Genomic DNA, 16,121 nt, shown 5'->3' on the forward strand with positions numbered 1-16,121 from the left:
AATAGATTGGCCCTTTGTTCAGAACCTTTGGAGACCCCTGATTTAGAGTTAACTATGAATTATGGCCCTTAAATTATTTCTCTCATTCCAATGATCGTGGCGATACTTTGCATGTGTTGTGCAATCGCCATTCTTGTGCATGCCCTTAGGCTGCATTCACACCTTAGCGCGGTGTTTTGTACCGCGATTTGGCGCGACAAATTGTGGCATTTTGTACTGCGATTTGCCGCGACAAAACGCGTCGTTTTTAACCTTGTTTTCGCTGGAGGGGTGATTTACACATTGTCGGCTATGCCGAACGCCGAAGCCGCCTGAAAAAAAGGGTCAGGGACTTGTTTTGAGCTTCAGGCGTACGGCGTTTCGGCGTTTGGCGTGGAGATGTGAACCATCTCCATAGAGAACAATGTTAAATCACCCCTCCAGCATATTTTAGTCTGCAATAGCGTCGGGCTTCAGGCGTTAAAACGCCTAGTTGTGTGTGCAGGGTGACAGGGGTGCTTTTTATTTTTTTACATATTGTTATTTATTTACATTTAAAAATGTTTTCATTTAACTTTATTGCTATCACAAGGGTCTAACAAGTCTTTTATGTGGTAGCGTTGGGCAGGTGATAGGCTCTCTTTATAGAGACATCAGGAATCTATTGGACTACCAATATGTCCCCTGCACTTCACTGCACACTGCTAAAGCACATTATCCAGTGTATGACAGCTCTAAACCCTGAAGTAATTAAATATTTGTCGCTTCCGGGTTCATTCATTGCAGAGGAGATTAGGGAACATCCTCTCAATCAGCATCCTGAAGCCATTTACAAAAAATCATGGACTCCCCAATGGGACAGGAGAGTATGGGAATCACCACGGGCTGAGCTTGCTTTAAACCAGAGGTGCCCATCCAGTGGCCCAGGGGGCCACATGTGGCCCGCGGCCTCCTGCTTTGGGATAGCAGGTTTGGAAGACCAGATGGCGGGTTTCTGACCCACCATCCCAGAGCATCAGTGTTCTGAATGAAGCCAGTGGTAGATGAAGCAAGCGGCTGAAAGCTGAAAAATGGCTTGGGCAGGAAGGGGGTATGAGTGCTCAGTATTGAGATGGTTAAGGATGAGCTCCGGCGTGTTCACACACTCCATGTGCAGAGTCGCCAGGAAGTTGGCACTGCGCTGCACTAACCAAAGGCAGAGAGACATTGTCCCGATGTGCAGCTACAGAGATTGGGAAACGTCTCCCTGCCTGTGATTAGCGCAGTGCTGACTTCCTGGCAGGCTCTGCACGTGGGCTTTGCGAACACGCCGGAGCTTATCCTTATTTACTATATATTGTTATTAGCAGTCACTGGTCATTGGCACTGTTTAAATTGTGGTCTGCTTAATAGCTTTCCCTTACCGTACATGTGACATAGATGAAACCTTTCGTATGTTCTTCCTCTTTTCCCCAAGGTACACAGGTGAAGCTAATGATGCCCTCCGACATTTCAATAAAGCTCGTAAAGACAGCGACTGGGGACAAAATGCCATATATAACATGATTGAGATCTGTTTAAATCCAGATAATGATACTGTGGGCGGGGAAGTGTTTGACAACTTGGATGGTGATATAGGGTAAGAAATGTATTCTAGACTGCTACTTATTTAAAGACAAGTTCATTACAAAATGTGGCATTCATTTCTGAATGGAGGATAATGAGATAAACGGAACTGTCGGAATCGTAGCTACCTCTCCTCCCAACAACCTTCACTTCCTGCTTGTTGTGTGATTGTTTCTGAAGTAATTAGGTTTGACACACTAAGGCCGACAGGCACTTATGAGAATTAATGAATTGTGTTTTATTTATTTTTTATGTTCAAGACTAAAAAAAAAAAAAAAAAATTTATGTTTGGGTATACAGATGCCTACAGGATGTTTGGACACTATTGTATAGCAGAGTCTATGGTATTGAAAGAGGGGTAAGTGATCACAAACCTCAGGACTTTGACAGTGTCAAATGATTATAATAACCAAAGTAAGCCAGGTCATTACAAAATGAGTAGAAAATAGATTTATTACAAAAATACAGATAAAACCATGAGACAAGTCATATTCAATATGTCTACTTAATCCTACACAGGTACATAAAGGGCCAAAATTCTGGACATGTTTCGCTCTAGGTGGAGCTTCCTCAGGAGATGATTCAATGGCATTTAATTACATAATTATATTTTATAAAAATATGTATTTTTGTAATACATTTTCAATTTTTCTACTCATTTTGTAATGACCTGGTTTACTTTGGTTATTATAATCATTTGACACCGTCAAAGTCCCGAGGTTTGTGACCTCTTGCCCCTCTTTCTATATCCATTGTTATTAGGGATGTGGTGTCTATATCCCTTCATGCTCACTCATACTTCTATATGAAAAACAGAGTCTATGGTAGTCCAAGGTGCCATATCCCTTTATAAATACATTTTACAACAAAAGTATTCAAGATTTTTTTAGGCACCACTAAATAAAAAACATATAACTGTAATATTTATTGAAAACTTGTATAAAAAGCAATAAATACACAAATGCTGTTACAAGAAAACACATATGAATACGCTTTATATCCTTCCAGTTAAGCAGATCTTGACTGATTGTTACTTGTCCAAACACGTTTCAATTCCTAGAAAATCTTCATCGGGGATAGATGGGTGGTTGGTAGTTACAGCTAGAAGCCTATACAAAATCAGCCAAGATTCAAAACTGCGACATCAAGGTGGTTGCCGGTAACACACACAGCAGACTAGCCAGGCAATTGGCCTAATAGTTTATTGTTGTCCTTTAGGGCCCACAGTGATTGCTTTCTTCACAGGAGGTTAACGGAGTGCCCGTCAATGAGGAAGGCATCAGGGCAGACACTGGTGTCAACACCCCTATGAGTAGTATGTGTGCAGGGGCAACAGTGAGGATTCAGAGCTCCATTAGGTCCGAGAACAACCAGTGCTGATCTCATTTGACCGAGTAAGCCAGAGGGTTCCACTAGGGAAGGAGAGGGAAGATGACACTAATGGGTACCAAATAGCACTTATGGTCCTACATGCCCCACTGGAAAATAATTGCTCTGAGAGAGAGAGGGGGCTGTGGCCAGGGTAGAAAGATTCCAGATTAACATCATCAGAAGGCATAAGGTAAACATCCCTGGATTTGTTAGCAGAGCATGAACTGGGGGTCACTTGTAACTGTATTGTCACCTTTGTGTCCAGACATGTTGAGACCATATGGTGGTATTGAAACTAGCTCAAGACTACGAGACCAGGCCTTGGGTACTTACAAATCCCCAGGCAACTTGTGCTTGGGGGATCTGAGAGTCCAAAGTTACGTTAGACAAGCAGTAGAACAGACCAGAGATAGGAGTTCTATGTGACTCTTTGCAAAGCAGTTGCAAAAACCTTTTCGATGCTGAATGGGGGGAAAAGTGCCAAGTGTATGACATCAGCACTTAGTCCTTCAGAGTTAACTCCTTCCAAGATAACCATCGAAAAGAGTGAATTTTAAAGACGTCCAGCAGTACAAATAGAAACATAGCACCTGGTAATCGGCCTGATCGGCTTACTCACATTGTGAGTGTTCAGAGACGGGGCAAGCACATAGGCAATGCCAGCAGTTCTGCACCTGAAAAGTGCTCCATGGCTAAAGTGTAACCAGAACTGTGTCTGGAAAGTGCCTAATGCAGAACCTAGTGCCTATAGGGCACTACCAGGCTAACTCCGCAATGTCCAGTCCATTGGGGTCTGGGTAAAGACTGATCTGGATTACTGTTGTGTAGGAGTCTTGACTGAAGAAAAAAATTGAAAAAACAAAAGCCAGCAAAATTAATTACCGTATTTATCGCCGTATAACGCGCACTTTTTTCCCCTTAAAAACAGGGGGAAATCGTGGGTGCGCGTTATACGCCGATCCCCTTTCTCTGAGTGCCGCTGCCGACATATACCGAGCGCAGTACACTCGGCTATGCTCGGCCACGCTCCGCTCGCGGTCACGCCCTGCGAGAGGGGCCGAGCGTACCCGAGTGTACTGCGCTCGGTATATGTCGGTGGCGGCGCTCGGAGACAGCGCGGGAGAAGCGGGGAGGACACCACGAGGGCCGAAGACGGACACCGGACAAGGCCGCCGATGGACGCCGGGCAAGACACCGAAGAGGGACATTTAAACTGTAAGTAATTTTTTTTTCAGGAAATTTCCCTCCTAGAACTGGGTGCGCGCTATACGCCGGCGCGCACTATACCCAGATAAATACGGTACACTTTCCCCAGAAAAGCTGAAGAAATTATGTCCATCCTCCTAAAGGCACTATCAAAAGACTGAGGCATGCTGGGAAGAGGTGGGGTTATCCTGGGCTGGACTACAGTTTTATTATATTTTTTTAATGACCAGTGTTAAATTCTTTTGTAGGCACCAGTATTAACCAACAGTAGATGACTTCCCATGTCCCTCAAAGGACAAGAAAGAAACAAGTTTATTATAGCGGTAAAAAGTCAGCCGGGAAACCCAAGGGCAAAACCGAAAACCTGCTCAGTAACTTTTTTCCCCCTACACACAACTGGGTTTTCCCGACAGGAAAACTGCCATGAGAGCTTTGGTCGGGAATCCCGGCCGTGTGTATGCTCCCTCGCAGTGTTTCCCATAAGAAAACTGCCGAGTTAAAAACTGGCGGGAAAAAAGAGAGCTGTTCTCTTTTTTTTTCCCTGCAGTTTTCCTGTCAGGAAAACTGCGATGGAGCATACACATGGCTGGTTTTCCCGGCCAAAAGCTCTCATGGCAGTTTCAGATGGTAAAACGTGTGTACGAGGCTGAAGTCTCAGAAGTCGAGGACTGACGATATTTGTGATAATGCGGTGAGACGTTTTGCTAAATACAGCTATTTTTCTTTCCTGGCGATATATATACTGCTAATTTTGTGCCTCTTTAGATAAAAGGCCATTAACACAGAACAGTTGGACTTGTACACGTTCCTTCACATAAATTAACATGAAATTCAGTTTTGTTTGTCATTTTGTAGGAACTCCACAGAAAAGCAAGAGTCTGTACAGCTTGCTGTGCGAACAGCAGAGAAACTTCTTAAGGAGTTGAAGCCACAAAGTCTCCATGGGCACATCCAGCTTCGAATTATGGAGAACTATTGCCTGATGGCAACTAAGCAGAAAGCCAATGTAGAGCGCGCTCTAAACACGTTTACTGAAGTGGCAGCTGCAGAAGTAAGATCCTTCTATCTTATAATGTGTGCTTGTTCTCTCATAATAAAAGCTGAACCATTACATCCGTTCACCCCAGCTTACTCTGGTGTCCTTCCCTGCTTAACACAGGTTATTTTTAAACAGACTACACAAAATAACTTCAGTACAATTTCATGAAATAACTCTCATGCCCCATACACACGGTCATTTTTCGGCATGAAATAAAATGACATTTTTAAAAACGTCATTTAAAATGATCGTGTGTGGGCTTCACATCGTTTTCCGTCTTCTGAAAAACGACAAAAAAAAATTCGAACATCAATTGTTTATGTCATTTTTGAAAATGTCGTTTTTTGTGTTGTAAAAAATGATCGTGTGTGGGCTAAAACGACGTTTTAAACTCGTGCATTCCCAGAAGCGAGTTATGAGACGAGAGCGCTTGTTCAGGTAAAACTACAGTTCATGATGGAGTAAGCACATTCATCACGCTGTAACAGACAAAAAAGCGCAAATCGTCTTTTACTAACAAGTAACCAGCTAAAAGCAGCCCAAAGGCGAATAGAACTTCCCCTTTAGAGTGCCGTTGTACGTCACCGCGCTTTGTTAATAATTTTTTCAAAAACGATGGTGTGTGGGCAACGTCGTTTTTTATGATGAAGTTGAAAAAATGTCATTTTCTTTCATGACAAAAAATGATCGTGTGTACGGGGCATTAAGCAAAACAAAAAAAAAAAAATATATATATATATATATATATATATATATATATATATATATATATATATATATATATATATATATATATATATATATATATATATATATATATATATATATAATTTTTTTTAAATGTATTGATTTCTAACCACTTCAACACCGGGCCTATTCTGGCACTTCTCTCCTTCATGTAAAAATCATAATTTTTTTTGCTAGAAAATTTGTCAGAACCTCCAAACATTATGGGGTAGATTGGCGTAAATTTCTGCGGGCGTAGCGTATCTCGGATACGCTACGCCGCCGTAACTTAGTGAGGCAGGTTCTGTATTCACCAAGAACCTGCGCCCTAAGTTACGGCGGCGTATCGTAAATCTGCCGGCGTAAGCGCGCCTAATTCAAATTGTGAAGAGGTGGGCGTGTTTTATGCAAATAAAACATGACTCCACGTAAATTACGTTTTTGACTAACGGCACATGCGCCGTCCGTGAACGTAACCCAGTGCGCATGCTCCAAATTAACCCGCAAAAAGCCAATGCTTTCGACGTGAACGTAAATTACGCACAGCCCTATTCGCAAACGACGTAAAATTCGACACTGGCCCGACGTCCATACTTAACATAGGATACGCCTCATATAGCAGGGGTAACTTTACGCCGGAAAAAGCCTAATTTAAACGACGTAAAAAAATGCGCCGGGCGGACGGACGTTTCTGAATCGGCGTATCTACCTTATTTGCATATTCCTCGCGTAAATCGACAGAAGCGCCACCTAGCGGCCAGCGTAAGTATGCAACTAAGATACGACTGCATAAGAGACTTACGCCAGTCGAATACAGAAAAAAGATACGCCGGAGCATCCTAGAAGTTACGCGGCGTATCAATAGATACGCCAGCGTAACTTCTTTATGAATCTACCCCTATATATATATATATATATATATATATATATATTTTTTTTAGCAGACACCCTAGGGAATAAAATGGCGGTCATTGAAACTTTTTATCTCACACGGTATTTGCACAATACATTTTTAAATGCTTTTTTTTGGGAGGGACCCCAGAAGACCAGGTTCGGGGCCACTGTGTGCAAAACGAGCTGTATAACCTGTTTGTTATTTAAAAAAAAAAAAAAAGCTTTAGGCCCCTTTCACACTGGGGCGTGAGGTGCGGTGGCGGTATAGTGGCGCATTGCCGCGGGATTCGGCCGCTAGCGGTGCAGTATTAACCCCCGCTAGTGGCCGAAAAAGGGTTAATACCGCGGTTTCCCATTGTTGTAAATGGGAAGGAGCGGTAAAGGATCGATATACACACCGCTCCAAAGATGCTGCTTTCAGGAGATTTTTTTCTCTCCCGCCAGCGCATCGCCTCAGTGTGAAAGCCCTCAGGCAGGAGATTGCTGGGCAGGAGTTTTTCAGGCGGTATTTAGGCGCTATTTTTAGCACTAAACCGCCTGAAAAACTCTTCAGTGTGAAAGGGGCCCTAGTGTTCCTCTAAGCTTTAAAATGGTACTCTGCTATCCAGTTAGTGCCGGTTCACACAGGAGCGACTTGTCAGGCGACTTAGCCGTCTGACAAGTCGCGATCTGTTCTGTACTATGGAACCGTTCTAATAGGGGCGACTCAAGTCGCTCCGACTTAGAAAAAGGTTCTTGTACGACTTTGGCACGACTTCAGGGCTACTTGCATTGACTTCCATACAGAAGTCATTTTGCAAGTCGCCTCTTAAGTCATGTGCAGATCGGCTTAAAGATATATATATATATATATATATATATATATATATATATATATATATATATATATATATATATATATATATATATATATATATATATATATATATATATATATATATATATATATATATATATATATATATATATATATATATATATATATATATATATATATATATATATATATATAACACACACACACACACACACACACACTGCAGCAAAGTGCTGTAATCCATAGTCAATAACTGTCAGCTATCTATACTGTTCCGATTTCTCTAATAGGGTGAAAATGGAATTGTTATCTATTGCTCCGGGTTACTGCACATCCTTACTCTTTGTATTCTTAATAGAGTAATTGTCTCTCACTCTTCCAGAAAGACCATATGCCGGCACTTTTGGGAATGGCCACTGCTTACATGATCTTAAAGCAAACCCCAAGAGCAAGAAACCAACTGAAACGCATTGCCAAAATGAACTGGAACCCAGCAGAGGCAGAGGAGTTTGAGAAGAGCTTACTGTTACTGGCAGACATCTACATTCAGTCAGGCAAATACGATATGGCGGGCGAGTTGCTGAAACGCTGTCTGCGACATAATAAGGTTTGTAGCCAACAAAGCGGGAATTGTGTTGCTGAACCTAATACTAAGATGAGGCTTGCAGTTTTAGTCTTGACAAAGACACAGTATGGCCAACACCTGATGTGTCCGCCATAAAGTCGCAATCACAATAAAAAGCGCAGAACCCCGCCATTGCTAGTAGCCATTACTAGTACAAAAAAATATTAATAAAAAAAAACATAAAACTATCCCTTATTTTGTAGATGCTATCACTTTTGCACAAACCAAACGCTTATTGCGATTTTTTTTATAGATTTTTGGGGGATATTTATTATAGCAAAAAGTAAAAAATATAGCTTTTTTTCCAAATTGTCGCTCTATTTTTGTTTATAGCGCAAAAATAAAAACCGCAAATACCACTAACATAAATCTCTATTTGTGGGGAAAAAAAGGACGTAAATTTTGTTTGGGAGCCACGTCGCACGACCGCACAGTGCCGAATCGCAAAAAGTGGCCCGGTCATTGACCAGCAAAATGGTCCGGGGTTTAAGTGGTTAATGCCGCTTTAAATTGCGTCTTATATTTCTACTTGGAGTTTTACTTTAAGAGGAACCGTTGTAGAGGAAAGGGAAAGAGGGACAGATGATTTAGTGAAGATCCAAAAGAGGGAGAATCGAGGTCTATGTTTTTTGCACTTGTAAGAGATGCGCTGTTCAAAAACAAAGTAACGGTTCATTTAAAGCCATCAAATATTTAAATTCTTCCCATTTTAACCAATTTGATATTCCAGACTAACACGCGAGCAGTCCCTATAAATACTGTGTCATGTGATATACATTTCATGTTATTTTTTCCTGTTCCAGTCATGCTGCAAGGCTTACGAATACACCGGCTATATCATGGAGAAAGAACAAGCGTATAAAGATGCAGCCAGCAACTATGAAATGGCGTGGAAATACGGCAACCAGACGAATCCCACTGTGGGTAAGAGCAGAAACTATACCGCATCACACACCATTGGGACAGCCGGTCATTATTTTCCTTGGGGGAGTCACACAACAGATTGGGCAATCCTAGACCAAGGCCACCAACAGACAGGCTGTTCCAAAGTCACAGCGAATAACATAACTCAGCATGAGTCCAACTGACATCAAACAGAAGATTAAATAGGTTCTTTTTAACACAATGAATCGAAAAATCTATCTGCAGCCACTCGGCCCCGGGGGGCTTGGTGAGGGAAATCGTCACATGTGTGGACAGTTATATTGGTATGTACCCTAACATGTCAGTCTGGGTTGGCAGCTTCTGGTCATTTGAGGCTATGCTTTGCAGCTTTGAAAAACAATAAGGACCCTGCAGTGGGTAGAAATGCTGCCATCTCCATTTCAGTGGCAGCTGGTGCTCTAAATCTTTGGGTGGTGCAAACAAACTGAAAAATTCTGAAAAAGAAACTCCATCAAACGCAGCCACTGTGCCCCGTCAAACGCAGCCACTGTGCCCCGTCAAACGCAGCCACTGTGCCCCGTCAAACGCAGCCACTGTGCCCCGTCAAACGCAGCCACTGTGCCCCGTCAAACGCAGCCACTGTGCCCCGTCAAACGCAGCCACTGTGCCCCGTCAAACGCTTCCACTGTGCCCCGTCAAACGCTTCCACTGTGCCCCGTCAAACGCTTCCACTGTGCCCCGTCAAACGCTTCCACTGTGCCCCGCCAAACGCTTCCACTGTGCCCCGCCAAACGCTTCCACTGTGCCCCGCCAAACGCTTCCACTGTGCCCCGTCAAACGCTTCCACTGTGCCCCGTCAAACGCTTCCACTGTGCCCCGTCAAACGCTTTAACTGTGCCCATCAAACGCAGCCACTGTGCCCATCAAACGCTTCCACTGTGCCCTATGAAACGCAGCTACTGTGCCATATCAAAAGCTGGCAGTGTGCCCCATCAAATGCTCCCACTGTGCCCCATGAAACGCAGCCACTGTGCCATATCAAATGCTGCCAGTGTGCCCCCCGCCCGCACTTACCCTGTCTCAGTGGGGAAGTGGGTGACGACGAGCGATGTCCTTGATGCTCCTCTGTTTTCTCTTACCGTCCTCTGCTGTGCTTAGACGCCTGATAGGCATCCAATCACAGCGCCTGTCGTTTCAGCCAATCAGGTGACAGGTAACACATCCGAGCACCTGATTGGTGGAAAGCGAATATTCATTAATTTTTCTAACATAGCTGAGTGACTCGCAGGTCACCTTTTTTGACACCTATTAGAGCCTTTTTTGGCGCCACTGCGCCCTTATGGACGCACCGCCACTTCTCCATGTTCTCTCTGTTCTATTGCAGATAGTGGTTCAAGGGTTACACAGAGATTAAAGGCAAAGTCCAGGCTAAAGCTAACTAACGCTAAACCTGCTCTGTGCCGCATTCTAAACCTAATCTATCTAACCCTGTAAAGCAAAAATCACTGTACTTGCCTATCCTGCAGCCAATCCGGTCCAGTCCCAGCATTAACGGTTAGCTTCGCTGTGTAGGCGGGTGCAGGAGAGGCATCCGACAACAGAAGCCTCATAGTAAGTCAGTGGGTGACATCACTTTCTATTCATTTCACAGCCATTGTCAGTGCTCTCCTGCACAGAGCATCCGCCGCTGGAGACCGGCCCGGATCAGGTGCAGAATAGGAAAGTACAGCGAGTTTTGCTTTACAGGATATGGCTGGGTTCACACTACGGTTTTCCCGTCCGTCAGCCGCATACGATTTATATGAAAAACCGTATGCGGCTGAAACGGACGGGAACGTATGGAACCGCACATATGTGCGTTTTCCATTGACATTAATGTTAAAGGAAAACGTATGCGTTTGCCATACTGTTTTAAAAACGACCGCAAAACCGTGGTTGAACACGGTTTTGCGTACGTTTAAAAAACGTTTTGCCAGCAAATCGTACGCACCCGGATGCATCTGAGTGCATACGATTTGCAATGCATTGTCTATCTATACGTTTTCCCGTCCGGGCCCGTACGTTTTCAATACTGAAATCGTATGCGGCTGACGGACGGGAAAACCGTAGTGTGAACCCAGCCTTAGATAGATTAGGCTTAGAATGTGGCACAGAGCAGGTTTAGCATTAGTTAGATCAGGGGTGTCAAACTCAATTTCATTGTGGGCCGCATCGGCATTATGATTGCCCTCAAAAGGGCCGGTTGTATCTGTAAGATTAGATGTCCAGCGCATCCCCTCCCCTTACATTAGATATTAAGAGAAACCCACCATCAGAAGTTGAGTCCCCCACTCTCCCTTAAATCAGTGCACCCCCCTTTCTTTATGCTGCTGCTGTGAAGAAGCTGGATGCATTGCTTGAAAGCAGAAAGTAAGGGTCTGGATGGGAACCAGAGGAGGGCTGGAGCTTTACTGCAGCTACAGGAGAGATGCGAGGGCCACATGAAATGGCCTGGAGGGCCGGATTCGGCCCCCGGGCCTTGTGTTTGACACCTGCGAGTTAGATTTTGCCTTGACTTTCAGATTCTCTCCTCACCGAATGCTTGAGCAGCCAAGCGCTAGCACTGTCATGGAAAGGTGGAGAGTCACATGCTTGCCTGGAAGTACTATGGATTGCTCTTCAAGCCTGATGGCTGAAAAGAGCTGTTAAGGCACAGTTTTGGGTTTATATCGTTTTTACATTCTTTGAATCGCATGGAAAAAACCTGTCTGGTTTTAACCTTTCCTTGCTCTATCCAACACAAAAAACAAAAAATGTTTTGTCTTTAGATACTTTAAATAAATTAGCTTTGGATACTTTAATGTTATTTTTTTAATTCAATTTTTTTTTTTTTTAATTTGCAGGATATAAACTTGCTTTTAACTACCTTAAGGCAAAACGATATGTTGATGCAATTGACGTGTGCCACAAGGTAAGAGCTTATTTCTGAATACAGTAATAATGCACCTATTGTATGTATTGTAGAGAAATCCTGAGATTATAAATTATAAAAACCCTACGTCATTTTTTTTTAAAAATTGACGGCGGGGTTCCCCTTAATATCCATACTAGACCTAAAGGGTCTGGTTATTGAATTTGCGGGGACCTCTGCGCATTTTTTTTTTCCTGAACTCGGACCCGAACTTTTTCCAATTATTCAGGTTCGGGTCGGGTTCGGGAAAAACCCAAAGTCCGTACCGAACCCGAACTTTACAGTTCGGGTTCGCTCAACTCTATTCCTGACACATGTATGTATTGTATGTATCTGAGGTTCTGCATGACATCTGCTTTATCTTGAAAAAGTTACTTTCTATCCCATGCTTTCTTCAACAGGTCTTAGAACTTCATCCCAATTACCCAAAGATAAGAAAAGATATTCTTGACAAATCCAGAGCTGCCTTAAGGACTTAACACAGAATGTCAAAGATAATTGTAGCAGCAGAATACAGTACCCAGGCAGCATGGATGGAGTACTAGGCACAGCACCATGGCAGGAGCAATTGCCCACCGCCTTGTTTACTCACGAATACCAGGCTAATAGAAAAGGATGTTGTAGTTGAAGTCGCTGTAGAGCCAGTTAACAATTGAATTTACTTGCCTTGAATTGTGGGTGCAGCCAATATAGGGGTAGATTCACGTAGCTGCGCTTTAGCTTACGGCGGCGCAGCGTATCGTATTTACGCTACGCCGCCGCAACTTACAGGAGCAAGTGCAGTATTCACAAAGCACTTGCTCCGTAAGTCGCGGCGGCATAGCGTAAACGGGGCCGGAGTAAGCGCGCGTAATTCATATGTGGAAGGGGGGGGGCGTGTTTTATGTAAATTTATGATTGACCGTCCGTGTACATATCCCAGTGTGCATTGCTTCCAAGTACGGCGCAACAACGTATTGGTTTCGACGTGAACGTAAATTACGTCCAGCCCTATTCGCGAACGACTTACGCAAACAACGTAAATAATTCAAATTTCGAAGCGGGAACGACGTCCATACTTAACATTGGCTGCGCCTCTTAATAGCAGGAGCAACGTTACGACGAAAACGACTTACGCAAACGACGTAAAAAACTACCGCCGGGCACACGTACGTTTGTGAATCGGCGTAACTAGTTAATTTGCATACTCTACGCTGAAAACGACGGGAGCGCTACCTAGCGGCCAGCGTGAGAATGCACCCTAAGATACGACGGCGTAAGAGACTTATGCCAGTCGTATCTTAGGCTAATGTCGGAGTATCTGAATACAGAAAGAAGATACGCCGGCGCAGATTTGAATTTACGCGGCGTATCTATGGATACGCCGGCGTAAATTCTCTCTGAATCTACCCCATTGTGTCTGGAAACGGAAAGATTCTGTGCCCGCGCCATATGCTACATCATTCAAGCTCAGCTCACACACAGGGAAACTCCTATTACACTGAGAAAGCGGAGCTGCTTCTTTCCTTATGGCAGGAAAATATTCCACACATCATTCCTATTATTTTAAATTTTTTTCCCCATGATCCTAAAAGAAGCACAGGGACCCCTATGGATTATTGTTTATCCACTCGCCGACTGTTCTATAGCTGAAAGACGGCTACAGTGCGGTTGTCCAATTCTGGGAGGGCGTCAATAGACGTTCTCCTAGAACCACGCCTCCTGCGGTGCGGATTGGGCATGCTCTGTGACCGCTGTGTCCTTCAGACACAGATAAGGGTAAGGGGGCAATCCCAGCAGCCCTTTGCCATGTGATCAGCTGTGTCCAATCACATGTAAACAGATTTGCCGGTTATCGGCAGTCCTTTTTTCCCATGGGAGGAAATTTAGAGCAGTTAACAGGTTAAAGGCCCCTTTCATACTGGAGCGGGAGGTGCGGTGGCCGTAAAGCGCCGTTATTTTTAGTGGCGGTATTTGGCCACTAGCGGTGCAGTTTTACCCCCGCTAGTGGCTAAAAAAGGGGCAATTCCGTCGGCAATGCACCTCTTCCGGCGGTATAGTCACGGTTTCCCATTGCTTTCAATGGGAAGGAGCGGTAAAAGCACCGCTCCTTCACCACTCCAAAGATGCGGCTAGCAGGACTTTTGAAGCAGTCCTGCTAGCGCACCTCGAATTCGTGGCACCCCCTCTTCCCCCGTAATCACCGCGATCCGTGTTAAATCCTGACGTCCCGCGAACGGCAACAAACCCCCCCCCCCCGCTCAACAACCTTGATCCGCGGAACCCCCCGCTCAACAACTATGATCCACGAATCCCCCCGCTCAACAACTTTGATCCGCGGACCCCCCCACTCAACAAACTTCGTTTGGGGGGTATGCTCATTTGTCCCTCATTCTGAAGTTGAAAAGTTGGGAGGTATGACCACATGCACTGGGAGGAGTTTTACTTTCCCTGCTCAATCTTTTTATTTATATTATGGAAAAGGCAATAGAGGGACTGGGCACATATCAGCTGAGGTACACAGAGAAGACCTCTGTTGTAGTAAGAAGAGTAAAGTGGTTGTAACCCTGAAGAAGTCCCTCTCTACGCTGTAAAAAACATGGCTGATGCTGCCAGTTCCTGTGCACTGACTACGATAATCATGGCAGTTAAGCCCTGATTACTGTGGTCAGTTTCCGTGCCTCCGTCATCTGCTGCTCTCGTCTCTCCCCCTCACCTCCTTCCTCTCTGCCTGTCAGCACCATTAGCTAGATTCAGGTACCCTGTCCTAACTTTGCGGCGGCGTAGCTTAGCGTGTTTAGGCTACGCCGCTGTAAGTTAGTGAGGCAAGTACTTGATTCTCAAAGTACTTGCCTGCCAAGTTACGGCGACGTAGCCTAAAGCGGGTGGGCGTAAGGGCGCCTAATTCAAATTCGTCTGAGGGGGCGTGTTTTATGGTAATGAGGCTTGACCCGACGTGATTGATGTTTTATTTTAACTGCGCATGCGCCGGGCGCCTACATTTCCCAGTGAGCATTGCGGCTAAGTCTGCCGCACTGGCCTATTGATTTCGACGTGGACGTAAACGACGTAAATCCCTTTTCACGGACGACTTCCGCAAACTTTTCGAATTTCAAAGCAGTAACGGCGCCCATACTTTAACATTGGCTACGCCACCTAGGGGGCAGCTTTAACTTTAGGCGGCCTATCTCTTACGTAAACGGCGTAAATGTACTGCGGCGGCCGGGCGTACGTTCGTGAATAGGCGTATCTACTGATTTGCATATTCTACGCCAACCGCAATGGAAGCGCCACCTAGCGGCCAGCAGAAATATTGCAACCTAAGATAGGACGGCGCAAGCCGTCGTATCTTAGATATGTTTAAGCGTATCTCTGTTTGAGAATACACTTAAACATAGGTCGGCGCAGATTCTGAGTTAGGTCGGTGTATCTACTGATACGCCAGCCTAACTCTACCTGAATCTAGCACCATGTGTCTGTGTTGGCCATCTCCTCCCCACCCCTTCGGTCGCTGGCTGGTTAAAAATCATGTAATTCCCTTCCTTACACGTAGATCGAATGTGCAGTAGCTGTGTTTTAAAAAAAATCACTTAACTAAATGCCTTTTTTACAGTGCCGCAGGGCGCTCACATGATCTCTCGCCCTGTCTCCCGACTGACGTCAGTAGGGAAACGCGGCCCCTCCCACTGTAGTGCTCGGATCAAGGAGGGGGAGAGCCAGCAGGTCATGTGAGCGCCCCGTGGCGCTGTAAATAAGGTATTTCAAAGGGTCATTTGTAAAAAAAACCTTAGATCTGCATGTAAGGAAGGGAATTGCATAATTTTTCATAGGTGACATAACAACCACTTTAAGACCTCAAGGTGCAGGAAGAAGATAGGAAAAATACATTGAGAAATTGCTTTAAAGGGTCACTAAAGGAAAAAAATGTTGGCAGTGAAGGTTTTGCAAAACGAAACCGGATTGGTACTGAGGGGTTTTAGACACACAGTAATCACACCTCCTTGATTAGTCACCACAGTGAGAAATCTCCCAGTACTGTGGTGAT

The 16,121-nt window shown here is 44.5% G+C and overlaps 1 protein-coding gene across 1 annotated transcript in view; it reads left to right on the plus strand.

Annotated features, from left to right (window-relative positions):
* TTC21B (tetratricopeptide repeat domain 21B) overlaps positions 1 to 12,788 on the plus strand; it is an 87,286-nt gene extending 74,498 nt beyond the window's left edge. The window contains exons 24-29 of the mRNA XM_040358061.1: positions 1,436 to 1,597; positions 5,017 to 5,212; positions 8,020 to 8,244; positions 9,066 to 9,186; positions 12,030 to 12,097; positions 12,499 to 12,788. Coding sequence (XP_040213995.1) covers positions 1,436 to 1,597; positions 5,017 to 5,212; positions 8,020 to 8,244; positions 9,066 to 9,186; positions 12,030 to 12,097; positions 12,499 to 12,576 — 850 coding nt within the window. The 3' untranslated portion in view covers positions 12,577 to 12,788. The remainder of the gene's footprint in view (positions 1 to 1,435; positions 1,598 to 5,016; positions 5,213 to 8,019; positions 8,245 to 9,065; positions 9,187 to 12,029; positions 12,098 to 12,498) is intronic.
* The last annotated feature ends 3,333 nt before the right edge of the window (positions 12,789 to 16,121 follow it).

The sequence above is a fragment of the Rana temporaria genome, chromosome 6 (genome assembly GCF_905171775.1).
Source record: "Rana temporaria chromosome 6, aRanTem1.1, whole genome shotgun sequence".
NCBI lineage: Eukaryota > Metazoa > Chordata > Amphibia > Anura > Ranidae > Rana > Rana temporaria.